Genomic DNA, 13,972 nt, shown 5'->3' on the forward strand with positions numbered 1-13,972 from the left:
ACCATTGCATTTTTTGGAACTTCCATGAGAAAAAATTGGAGAGATGGCAGGAGGAATAGATTTCAATCTTTTTTTTTTAATCGATCGGGGTAGTCTCTGAGCCTCATCCCTTGCCTAAACACCAAATATGAACTATTAAAGATATTTTTTATATTATTTTTTAAGACTTCAGTTTCAAAAAATTGCTTCGGAGCCCCTTGTTCCCTCTAACGTTACTGAAGACTCTAAAACTGTTTTTAAAAGTACAATTTCGAAATTATTCCCGGACCGGATCCCCTATCAGATGACAATATTTTAAAGCAACCCCCCCCCCCCAGACATTTTTTAGTTGCACCACTATAATAGATGACTTTTTTTTTTTTCTCCACTCAAAAAAAAGTTTTAAAATGAGATTTTTGTATAAGTACGTCAAACAAGACAAGTACCAAGTTAAGGTGCTTGTTTTTCTACTGCAGATTGAGGACCCAGAGTTCTCCATGTGGGGCTTTAGCACCTTATGCTCCAGACAGCAACCATCACAAAAATGCATATTGAACAGTATTTTTTATAAAAATGTCTGTGCCCTTAGGTCGCTTGTCCACCGTCTTTTTAAAGGTCCCTGCTCGGTTAAGCAATAAAGGCACTTTTTTGCTCCTCAAGAACTAAATATACAGAGGCAGAACAAGGTGATCAACAAGTGATAAAACAAGGAGCATAATTTATTTAAAAATAAATGATAATGATTTTTACAAGTAAAAATATATAATGTATTTTTGTGTTTCCACATTTCAAATATGGGAAAAATATATATAAAAATACATTGAATATCTACACATTTCTCAGTAAAAACAAACATTAAAAAAGGCTACTAATTTAAAAGTACATACATTTTTTTTAAAAAAAATCACAAATCAGCATCAGCCAGATCATCACCAGTTTTTCGGTTTTTAAGGTGGGCATGAACTATCTCCCCAAATTTGTTACGTTTCAATAAATAATAAGCTAAAGGCAAGAAGCGAAGTATATTTGGATGAAAGTATGGATCTCCATTACAAAATAAATCAATCCCCAGCTCAAGTCCTGTGCCAAAATCACATTCATCATTGGCTAAGTGCACATTATGGATGATATCAAATAAAATGCTTTCATTTTCTTCCTTTGTCTTCACATCTTTAGCAGTCACAATTTTATTCAGAGCCCTTTTTAATGAAGCTGAAAAGTAGAAATAAATAACTGAATAATAATAATTAAAAAAAAAAAAAACACTGCATGCATCTATTATGTACAGTATAACTCTTTGTTCCAGCACTAACAGGGTAGAAATGTTCCTTCATTGCATGAACTTAGTGCAAGTTTGCCCACTGCATTTTTTTTTTTTTTAAGAGACACTTTTTTAACAAGTAAAAAATATAATAAATCCTCCCTTCAAGATATTTTCCCTGCCAAATGAATTATTCCATATTATTCATATTTGATAATGATTCAGTTTTAGCTTAGTCCCTCCCCCCTCCTCCCCATACAGTCCCCCATTACTCAAAATTAAGTTTTTATCCCTCTACAAGATTTTTTTTTTCAATTACACATAAAGCTCAATATTTGAGAAAATTTCTTATCAATGAACAAATGTTATATTCGGATAAAACATCCTTTTTGCGTGGAAATTAAAGTGATACACTTGGCAATTACATGCATCATGCACAACAACGAAAGTTTAAAGTAGCAATAAAAAATAAATATTTTAAGTGGGAATGCACCAATTAATCGGTAGGAATCACTAATCAGCTTTTTTTACCGATTAACCGACAGAAAAACCTGTTTTAAATGTAAATTAATTTAACCTAGTCGCACCCAGTGCTACGCAATGATTCCTCTCTTATCAGCCCAGTAGCACTGCCCTGCTACGCGCTCTGATCGATGCTGATGTACCAGCGTCACATATATATGCTTTCTCGAAATGGAACGATTGAATTGAATATTTAAAAGATAATAGATGGCCCTAAATGGCTATAACTTTCATCATATTCGAGTCCCATGGTATCTGACCTTCATTTCTCTTTTTTCGTTACGAGTAATTGAAAGAGATATACATCTAGCTGAATAAATTATGGGTGAGCATAGGAAGGTTAAAATATTTTTGAGTATGTGTTCCAGACTATTGGGATTCCCCTGTTCAATGAGAGTACAGGAATGATTTCAATCACTGAAACTTATGATTATTTTTTAATCCTTTCTGATATCGTTCTTTTTTATTTATTCTTTTTCATTTGGAGACTGGAAAACTGCAATAAAAATGGTTAGCGAAGTGAGTGAAAGGGAATGTTTTTGAGTGCATTATGAATCAGTTTCGAGACTTGTCGCGGGAGAATTTAACTAGTTTAAACTCGTGGACTTTAGTTATTTTAATTAAAATTATATAAGGAACACATTTTTTTGCTACATTTCTTTTTCTTTGATTACACACTCACGATGTCTAACTCTAACTTTGTTTTTGTGCACATATCATTTATTTTTTGTGTGCATCAAGTTTTAGTATTCTACTTATTTCACTCCCTTCTAATAATGTCATAGCCTTTATATTAATAATTAGTAATCAGTAGTACATTGTTTAAGCAAATAAAAAATTGAGAGTCATTATTTTGAGATGCTGATTTTAGATGAATATTTTTGTAAAGTTAGGCTTAACCGCTGTAAATGCTCGGGCCAATAGCGGCGTTCCATTTCGGAACGTTCGGTCCCGTAGCTGCACTTTGTTTTCCGTGCGCTGGTCCTCAAGAGGTTAATGGGGGGGGGGGGGGGGGACCAGTTTAGACGGGTAAAAAATTTTCTTTTTGTTTTTTAGTATCATAAAATGTTAGTAAAACTTTTCAATAATATGTTGCCAAAGTTTCAGTTTGTTCCGATGCTATGAGCACTTAAGTGACTGGAGATTCGAAAACGTTCACAGCAGTTTTCTAGCTCAAAGAGTTATTGAACAATCATTCTACAAATTTGTGTAAATACACTTTATTCAATTATAATCTATACGAATCTAACTCTGGGATGATATTATTTATTTAAAAAAAAGCACGAAATGCGAAAAAAAAAATGGTAGAAAAACACAACATTGTAATCTCCTCCCCCCCCCAAATAGCCAAAAACATGCAATTTTCAACTTTTTAGATCCCAATTAGGTTCATATTCATAGGACATTTGTTGTTAACCAAAAAGAAAAATTGCAATGATAACAGATAAAAATTGTGGCTTTGGTAATGCCCACCAGCAACAAGCTCTGATGGCGAACACTCATGGACAACAGCTTCTAACTACACTATTTCAGGCGGAAATTACAAAGTGTACTTCAAAATATGAATAAAATATCCTCCAAGTTTGAACAAATTCTGATTATTCCTTTCTTGTTAAAAAAATCAACGAGAAAAACTAAAATTTCGGCCTCCTAAACTGGTTTCCCCCTTAAGTATTCCAAGAAGAAGAAATTGTTGAATGAGTTAGTTAACAATAAAAAAAATGTAATTTCCAGCAACATAAGAAAACATGTAAGCATTGAATATGCCCCTGGTTTAATGTCCTGCTAATACATTAAAGCTGTGCAATTTTCGAAATAACCATTCAATCAAACTATAACATGCACAAAGACCGGTAGTTTTCCCTGAACACAGAAATTAAAACCCCGAGTTAAAAAATATACAATCAGTTTTAAAAAGCAAACTGAGAAAATGGGCACAAGCAATACTTAAAATATTTAACACTTTGAGATCTATGCCCAAGCGTCACTCGAGTTGCCGTTTTTGGGGAAGTTAACTAAGCCCGCGAGTCTCTCAGGGTCCAATATTTACTCTCTTAGGAATAAAAGTGCAAGTTATATACGTTTCTAGCCTTATTAGAAATTATCTATGAACCTTTTACTTTCAGAAAAAAATATAGATGGCACCACCAGGCAGAAATGGCTACATGAAACGCGATAGAATTGGGGTTTAAATTCGGGTTCGTGCTTTGAAATGTACCATCTAAAAGTAAATTTTATCAAATAATGTTTATTTAGAATTTAAACCTATTTCCAGATATTTGTTCAAGATTTAGGTAAGTTTTTAATTCAGTCTAAGTAAACTTTTATGGTTAAAATGTTTTCCTATGCAGAGCTTTTTTTTTTAGTTTAAAACATGCCTTTTTTGGTAATTTCTTAAAAGTGATTTTTATTTCATTCAAACAGTTCCTCCATTACAAAAGAAAACGTCTTGAAGTATGTAATACAAAAAAAATTTATCAAAATACACATCTTCCAGGTATTTTTAAAAAATCATGCAAAGCGCTAAAAAACCCCGGTCTGGAGGGAGTTATGCGGTCGAAATAGCTCAGACCTGAAAGTGCAAATAAGTATTAATTTTAGGAGAAAACAAAATCAATCCATAGCTTAAACACAGATTAGCAGTTTTCCTTAGTTATTCACTGAACTTTCCAATTTGAGTAAAAGAAGTTGAGGGAAACGTGGAGTTAACACAATTTTTCATTTTTTAAAGACTTACTTTAAAAAAATCAGAGTGTGTGTCATTATTGAAGCAATTATTTTAACATTGATTTAAATTAAAAAAAAAAACCTTACCATCAGTTTCACTTAAACATCTATATCCAACATCACGTACAATCGGTACAACAATTCCAAGAGAATGAAATGTTTTTGCCACAACCCTTTTTTGTCTATTTTTAGTTTTTCCTGTTATTGTTTCTAAGGAATACTTTTTTTTCTTTGCAAATACTTGTAAATCACGTTGAATGTTCAAGAACTTTTCTTTCAGCTTTTTTTCATTTATTCGATTCAATACCTTTGAAAGGGCAGAACTATAAAAAGATAAAATAAAATAAAGACATTTTAGAGGCTTACAGTAAATATTGAATTACAGTCAAGTCCCGACTTATGCGAGGGATGCATTCCAAGACTCCTCGCGTAAGTCGAAATTTCGCGTTGTGGAAAAATATATGCATACAAATCTTTTAACGTATACCAAATACTTATAAACACCCCCCAAACTGCTCTAAAGCGTTTCTTAACCATACACTACAGTTTCTTGCATAAAGAAATAAACTTTTACTCAATTTAAAAAATAAGAAACTGTAATTCAACATGAAATACTTTAAGATGAACAAAATGAATGACCAATGGGAATGAAAGACATAAAATTAAAATGAAAAACATTAATAGTACAGTAGATACAGTAACAATATTTAAGAGTTAAAAATGAAGATAGTGATGATTTATGCTCCATGATCATATCGTTATTCTCACCTAATTCCATTTTTAAATACGTTTGCTTTGCCTTCATAATGTTTCAATTTGTGGCAACATTTCCTCTTCCTGATCTCTTTATTAATCCACAATACAAGAGCAGCTTCCATTTTCATAATATTTACTTTGCTAGACTGCTCTGCAAGCTTTAATATTGAAACTAAGTTCTGAACTTTTACGTTCAGAACTTTAGTTTTTTTTTTTAGTTTTTACTTTTTATTATTGTATGGAAGATTCACTCATACTTATTGTCGCTCTACCGTTGAAGTTTTGTATTTGTTCAAGCATATCGAGAATTTTAGAGTTTCTCTCTCTCTCTCTCTCTCTCTCTCTATATATATATATATATATATATATATATCAGAAACATCCTTTTTCTTCCCATCTTCAAACTTTAAATGAAGGTGACACTAAGGTGCCATTCTATTTCAACAACTTTTATATTTAGAAAAATAAATAAATAAATGAAAGATGCGGAGTGGTTATTTGATGCATCAGACTAGTTTGGTGTGGGAACTTTGGCTGTCAGTGATGCTGAAAGGGATGCAATAACATTCACGAAATCAATATTTAGTCGCCAATAATGAAGCTGATACTTCTTTCCAAAAATATTCGTGTAGTGGGCGAAAAATTCGTGTTATAACCATTTCGCGTAAGTCGAATTGCGTTGTAGCGGGAGTCGACTGTACATAACAAACATGTACAACTAATGGAAGCTATACTTTTTTCAATTATAAGCATGTGTTAGTATTTAGTCACATCAATGAATTAACCAGGGTGATTCATTAAAGGAAGTTTATACAGACTTCAGTAAAAAAATTTCCAAAGAGTCCAAAAAACTTTAAGGAATTACCATAAAATTAAACACACAGAGTGTGTGCAATAGCACTTCATATTTTATTTACTTTGAATAAAGACAAACCAATCTGCTTTTCTTAAATTTACTTATACTAAAACTACTGTACATTGTCAGTGTATAAGAAGTCAATTGTATTATTTCCAACAGTCTCACATCTGATAAAAATTAGAAGACAATTTTAATATGTTTCATTCTAACAATGACAAAAATGCATGCTATTTTCAACATATTGTTCAATATTTCAAACTGGTTTCAAAGGTTTTATGGATAAAAAATAGATAGATTACAAAGCCTCCAAATACTAAATAATAATTATATTACTGCATCTACATGAAATTAAAAAAAAAAAAAAAACTGTCAGCCCCACTTAATTAAGTAACGGATAAATGAATAATACCCTGCTGAACCTGGAACCGAATATTTTCCCATAGATGTAATGTTAAAAATCCCCTCTTATTCAAATAATTTCCCCGAATCATCGAATAATAATGGTCCGCTTTTGAACACACTTTTGCAGAGAAAATTTTTGAATACATTAAAAATAAATGAAATAAGAGCAAAAATTGACAAAAATTTAAAATAGTATTTTTCGGCAAACAATGGGCGGGAAAAACAACATTCATATTTCATCAAAGCATTTAAACTATTCTATCTAGTTTCTTTTATAGCTGCCATTACCAACAGACAGTCGATAATTAAGTTAAAAAACACAATGAAATACAAACATTGTAGATGATAAGAAATTGATAAATAATTATTAGGTAAAACACGGTAATTGAAGTTAGAAAAGTATTCTCAAAATACCTTGAGCAAGAAATCCACTATTATAGACTTTCCCCAAAAAATATGAACTGAAAAAAGGTGTCGAAACAAAGATTTAATACTTCAAGCTGTAAGTTCAGCGCTGCCACAAAAGTTCAAGAATGAAATTCCCTGACATTTGAATGAAACAATGCTTTAAAAAATTATCAGTAATTGTAATAAATATTTAGGTCATGTTAAAGTAAAAATTTAATTGCATTGAATACGAATGCTTTAAAAGATCAACAGTTTCTGATTGGTACTTTTTTTTTTTTTTTTGAAAAATGACTGAAATCTCAAATGCACTAAGCAATTTTAGGCAAAGTTAGTTTCAATGTTGGCATGTTTCAAAAAAAAAAAAAAAAAGTTTTAACCTATAAAAGCAAAAGTTTTGACACTTTAAATTTTTATAACCATAATTCATTTCATGAAAAAAAAAAAGAATGAAAGCAATTAAGAGATTTAAAAGACCATGCATTGCGGAAAATTCTAGTATTTTATAGCCAAGTATGACTTGGGTTACGTATTGATATTAAATCAGAACTTTATGATTTTTATGAAGATCTTTTTTATGTTTATAGTCTTATCAGATTCAGTCTTCAAACATGACCTTGAATTTTCCTCCTCTCAACAATCAGGAAAATTCCCATATCTGCAATGCAACATTTACCATGCTGCAGCATCTTAGCCCAAATTGCGCAGCAGTTTCCCAAAACAGACGGAAGGAATTCCCTGACATTTCCCTGACCATTTTAGGTAATTTTCATTTTCCCTGACGATTCCAGGTTTTCCATGTTTTCCAGGTGCGAGGCAACCCTGTAAGTCACAAATCTTTAATTTTCATAAGTACTTATATATAAACAGTTATTATACGATTTTGTTGATTATTTAGCATATTAAAAAAAAAAATGCTTTTTAATCAAAAACATTTTTTTCTTCTATTACTTAGATATTGGTTTATTATTATGTTTAAAGACAAAAGTTTTCAACCAGGAAAGGTAAATAAAATTTCCCCGTTTAATCAAATAATATTTCTTGGAACCAACGGTATTCGTTTTAAGCGGGGCCGATAGTATTATAAGAAAAAGGGTGATCTATTTTCAATGCAATATACACAATAAAATGCAGTGATTTACCAACTTAATTTGCTTTTTATGATAATAGCAATAATTTGATTTATTATATATATGTTGTAAAAGGAAGTTACACTTCAAATTTTTTTTTTTTTTTTTTTTTGACATTAGATTTTACAAATAATTAACAACATAAATAATTTAATAATAACTAAAAGAATTAAAAAATATGTACTAATAACATAAATATTCCAATTTAAAGCAGCTAAAGCAAAAACAACTTTTATGTTTCAGAATACTTAAAACATTTACGGAAGGATTCAAACCTCAAGCACTGATATAGAGATATTAAACAACTTTGAAAGCATATTTGTCACCTCGTATTTTAAATAAAAATTCTCTCACTGTGGAAAATGTAGGAAAAAAATCATTGTCATTCAAAACATTTCATCTGAATTTATAATTATATTTTTTATACAAAATTTTGAACACTTTAAAAGGTAAAAATTAAAATAATACACATAACTTCTTCTACCATCAACTATTTAATCATTTGAAAGACTTTAGCTGAAAAACCTTTTGAAGACTCAATGATGTATTACTACGAAAAGTAATTTCTAAACACACTTGTTTAGTTTATTATAAACTGATTTCCAATTTATTTGTATGTAATTCATTTCTGCATTTATTTGAACTATGAAAAGTCTAAAAAGAAATGTTACAACAAAATAAAAAATAAATAAATAAATAATAAATAAATAAGAATAAAAATTAATTTGAATTTTGACATTTGGAATTCATATCATGTTTTTCGCAATCACGAGTATGTGTGTGCGTGTATGTAGGCAAATGTGTTTGTGTCTGTGTGCAGGCATGAGTGTGTGGGTGTGTATGTGTATGTGTGTGTAGGTGTGTGTGTGTGTAGGATATGGACGCAACCTGGAGACGGTTTTCGCTAGAGGAGCAGCATCGGGAGGCCAGTTGACGGTGGTGATGCAGAGAAAAGCGGGGGGGGGGGGGGAATAAAATCATATAGGAATTCAAAACAGTAAAATGAGAACAATAAGCAATGTGATTGCTCAAAAAAAAGAACAATAATAATGCAATTATTATCAAAATAAAAAGTTGATTTAAAGTAGCATAAGCTAAAATTATTTCCAACTTCAACAATAGTTAATATATTTTTAGAATGCAAAAGAATTGAAACCACAAGCATAATGTTCAATTTTTGGCTAACTACGTACTTGATTTAGGCATGCTACCAAAACATAAGTTTCCCTAAAACAAGGTAGAAATTTAAAAAATTCAGTTCAAATATCAGAGATTTTGGTCAATTTTTTTAAAAATTTGTTTCTAACTTTAGCAAATAGATGTAGAACACAGATTTTCATTAGAGGACGACTGTATTATTCTTGTTTGTCAACACCATATTATAGACAAAGAGGGAATGGGGAAGAATGCAATAAATACATGAATTTAAACAATATTTACTTCATAGCAGCAAATACATTGTCACCCATCAAAGTTAGTTTTGCTCCTGAGTTTGCCTTATTTGAAGCCAGTATCCGAGGCACTTCAGATGGATCATCACTGCAAAACCAGTACCATTAAAGAATTTTAAAACATATCTTTGAAATGGTACATAAACATTTTTATCAATCATTTCTATTTAAATCATGTTGCTTAATTTTTTTGAAATCATTTATTAAAATCATTTGAAAAGTGATGTTGCAATCTTGGAATATGTTATTCTAAATTTGTTGCATTTACAACTTCAATTAAATAAGCCATCTATAGCTGGAGCGAACCTAACCTGGCAGCATCGTAATGCTGTAATTAAGATCTGCGTAGCCTTCACAATGCTGTCAGGTTAGGTTTGCTGCGTAAACTAAAGGTCCCTCTCTGCCTGCAAAATGTGTGAGACAACTCTCTGTGTGTAATTTTAATATTTAAGAACTAAATTATTTTTTTTGGTACCTTAAAGTATTGCTGTTATTTTTCAGACATGAAATAAAAAAACAAGCAAAAATTGTAGTTCTTCACCAATATGGTTATGAAAAATTCAATTGTTCAACATAGGATTCCTCTGCTAAAGACATATAGATTGCTTGGGTGGATCGCATGTCACTGATGCTTAAAAGTGTAATAGAATTGATATTCAAAATCTTAGAAGCCTACAAAAGAAATTTAAAAAAATCAGATTTAAATTCAAAAAATCTGTTTTTTTTTTTTTTGGTTCATGCAAAAATATGAATCCTGATTTTTATACGTATGCTTACAGCAAAGTTATTAACATATATTGAATTTCAATAACATATGAAATCACTGAATGAAACCCATAAATCAAAATTAATTTGAGGTAATCTAGGCAATGATGTTCTCATCAATTTTTCTGAGGGGGTATACTTCCAGTAATCCATTACGTGCAACTTGTGTATGTGATCACACACATAGTATGTCATAATATGAAAATTAATGCAGCTTGAGGGTATAAGCTATATGCCTAAAAAATGTTTGAGAGTATACGCGTGCATGGAGTACGGCGTATGGGAACGCCACTAAATCTAGGGTCTAGGTGAGGTTGGTACGTAACAGCAGCCCCTTTCACAACATCAGTGGGAAAGCTGACACTCTTTGTCCTAGACAAGTTTTTGATTAGGTTTTAATTTCTGACAAAGTGCACCCTAGGTCACTTTCATAGCCTCGCTCAACATTGTAACTTATGCTAAATGCAAAAATCCAGATTCAAACAGCCATGTGGATGAAAGCTAAACTAAAAACCTCAACAAAAAAAAAGTGATAATATTGAAAACATTTAAATGTCATAACAAAAACAAACATATTTTTGTTTGATTTACTTTTTCAATTTTTTTTAAAAAACATTTACGTCTCCATTGAAAGTTTTTTACACCACCTAAAGGTGAGCATACATTCAGGTTGAGATTCCATGCATTAGACAATGCTATAATTTTTGAATCTATGTGCTGCTTGCTAAACAATCATACAATATTAGTTGTTAGCACAGCTAATGAATTACCTGAAATATCCAATATGAAATAGGTCATCCCCATCTAGTTTGATAATAGTTTGAAATTCAGGGGGATCATAGTAATATCGCCAATGGCAGTGCAGATACACCGTTTTCGTCTTCGGAACTTTCTTTGCCAGCAAATCATAGACTCCAACTAGGTGAAAACCAATTTCTGCAAATGCATCTAAAAAGAAAAGGCTTTGAATAACTATATGCATCATACCTTAAGTTAAGGTTAGTTATCACGTTAAAACTTTTAAAAAGACTTCTTCAAAATTTTGAACATGAATATTATAGGGCTAGAAATACCAAAATAAAAATTTTCAAGACATTTTCAAAAAAAATTTATGTAACATTGAAATAATTTTTTAAAATCAACATAATAAAGATTGAAATTGTGAAGTAAAGAGCAAGTTGATGTATTTATTGAACATATATTTTATGTTATTCAATCATATTTTTAACATTGTTTTTTGAAATAAATTCATTGATTCATTTACTTTTTATTGAGGCAAGATTTAGCTTGTTGAAAAATTATTAGCATTCTTTCTTTTTTCTTTGTAAATATAAAGCATAAATGCTCATTCAAAGGTATTGACGATAGAGAACAATTCAGAAACAGGGATGAGAGTGGTCAGAGAGCAAAAAGGAGGAAATCCAACAAAATTTTGTAAAAGGGATGATATCCAAAACTGCATCAAAATAGAATGTGGAAGCCATAATATTCAAAAATTCACCAAAAATGTCTAATTTACCAGTTTTGAAGGCAATATGTATCTATATATATAAAAAATGGAGTTTGGTAAATTTGTTCCCTAAGATCTCAGAAACTACCCGGCAGATTTGGCTGAAACTTTCACCGTTTGTTCAGTTTGGTACTGGGAAGGTTTATAGACCAGTTCGAAAAAAATCCGATTGATAGTTCCCTTTTTATTCCAATTTTAGTCCCAATTTTCGCATAAATGTCCCAATATGGGGGTGGAAAAAAACGTGCACATATTAACATTATATGTCCATCGAAAGCGCCAATTTTTCGGCTGAAGATAGCATCTGTTCGAAGTTTCTAAGTTGTATAAAAAACAAGTTATGAGCTTTTTTTGTTCCCTGTTCGAAGGCTTTCATCAACCCAAGTTATTATTTAGTGTGTCATTTCAACTCCCACGAATTGTTGCACTGTAGAATATTTTTGCATTTCGTCTGACTTTTTGAGGCTTTTCTCAAGTCAAATCTTAAAGCAACGTTTTTCCACAAGATTGGCTAAAAATAAATGGATTTGGCTGATCATTTTACTTTTAAACGAACTTATGTAATTAATGGATTATTATTATTATTATTATTTATGCTGATTGGACACTTGCTCACTATATCCAACCAACCAGCAGAAATATCGCCAGAATTTTTTCAGAAAGATTTCAGTAGCTGATGCATTTGGCAGTTTTTTCCACCGTCGCTGTTTTTGAGCCCAAAGACTACGTAATGTTGTTTCTCAGCTTTCACCATATAAACAAAATATCGCCAATCAAAGATACTTAAAAAAAAAAAAAAAAATTACTGTGTAAAAAATAATTCAACAACTAAATTAGGCAAATCCATACACCGCACAAAAACTTCTATTAATTTTTCTTTTTGCACGATTTCAAACAATCGCCGAATTTTACTACTTATTTTGGAAACATTTCGGATGAAACCGTTTAGTGCCATTTTATTTTGACCAAAAGTATCACAGCATCTGGTGACAACATTTCTATAATAAAAATTAGTAAGAGGAGGGAGTATTATCGAAGGTGTCCCAAAATGATTCTCGCAAATTTGGTAACATTTTAAACCGCAATAAGTGCCTACAATAATTGAAATTTCCCAAAAAAACTAAAGCAAGTGTAAGGGGAATATGGACAGCTGCATTTTTTAAAACAGTTCGTACATCAATAGCCATACAGAGAAGGTTTTAGATGTAAAAAAAAAGTACCAGCAGATAAATCTTTTTAAACATGTAAAGTTTAACTTCATTTTTCGGAAATTTTTCAAATTTGTATACGCTTAAATGTCATGCTTTCGTTTGTTCTTTATACTTATTACTATTTTAGTTTTATGAGTTAGGAAGAAGCTCGATTTTTAATCGCGTCAAAAAGGTTTGTTTTGAGTTCTTTCGCTTAAAACAGAAAACAAGGGCAAGTAACGATTGTTTCTCATAACTATTACTGACCCGGGCAACGCCGGGTATTTTTGCTAGTTTAAGATAAATAAATACCTTTGTGCTGAACAGTAATGTAAGACAAACAACGTTAGTTGCAAATTTGTGCTTCTTCTAACGTTGTTCGTCTTATAATACATATTTAATTAAATATAAGTAATAATTTTATACAATTTGCTGCATTGTACCATTTCTTGCAAAAGTGTTTATTCCTAAATAAATCTAAATTTTGAGAAACAGGCAACAATTTCTAACTCCCGAGTCCTCAACAAAGGGTTGTGGTAGCCAGAGGTCAATCTTGGCTGCATCACACAATAGTGTCAACTTTTCATATTTTTTAGAGAAAAATACTTTTTTTTTCATTAAAAACATTTGAGTTTATAGTGTTAAATGAGTGGGAACATAAATTTAAAAATTAGGTCAGTTTGTAAAGTAAAAATTTACAACAAAGAGAAAAATCAAATATTTCCCTTTGTGGTAGAACATACTTTTCATAGTAAGAATTGAAAATAAATAAATATATATGTATATAAACGATTGGTTATCTTTTTCCTTGCATTGGAACCCGAAATTTGTTTTTAAAAACTTCCTAATCCAATTTCGGAATCAAAGGAACAACTTGCAGCTGCCCCATTTAATCATGAAATCCCAAAACTTTTAACAGGCTGTAAAGCCTTAACCATTTGAGATTCACGATAAATATTTTTAACACTTTCTTAAATGCACAAAAAAAGTAACCATGCCAAGTTTAATTAAAATT

General features: G+C 30.8%; 1 protein-coding gene across 1 annotated transcript in view; it reads right to left on the minus strand.

The window, feature by feature from the left end:
- Window positions 1-677: 677 nt before the first annotated feature.
- LOC129223964 (histone PARylation factor 1-like) overlaps window positions 678-13,972 on the minus strand; it is a 37,412-nt gene continuing 24,117 nt past the window's right edge. The window contains exons 4-7 of the mRNA XM_054858351.1: window positions 11,028-11,205; window positions 9,482-9,580; window positions 4,577-4,812; window positions 678-1,191 (exon numbers count right to left, since the gene is read on the minus strand). Of these exons, the coding sequence (XP_054714326.1) occupies window positions 884-1,191; window positions 4,577-4,812; window positions 9,482-9,580; window positions 11,028-11,205 (821 nt within the window). The 3' untranslated portion in view covers window positions 678-883. The remainder of the gene's footprint in view (window positions 1,192-4,576; window positions 4,813-9,481; window positions 9,581-11,027; window positions 11,206-13,972) is intronic.

This window comes from Uloborus diversus, chromosome 1 (assembly GCF_026930045.1).
Source record: "Uloborus diversus isolate 005 chromosome 1, Udiv.v.3.1, whole genome shotgun sequence".
NCBI classification, from domain to species: domain Eukaryota; kingdom Metazoa; phylum Arthropoda; class Arachnida; order Araneae; family Uloboridae; genus Uloborus; species Uloborus diversus.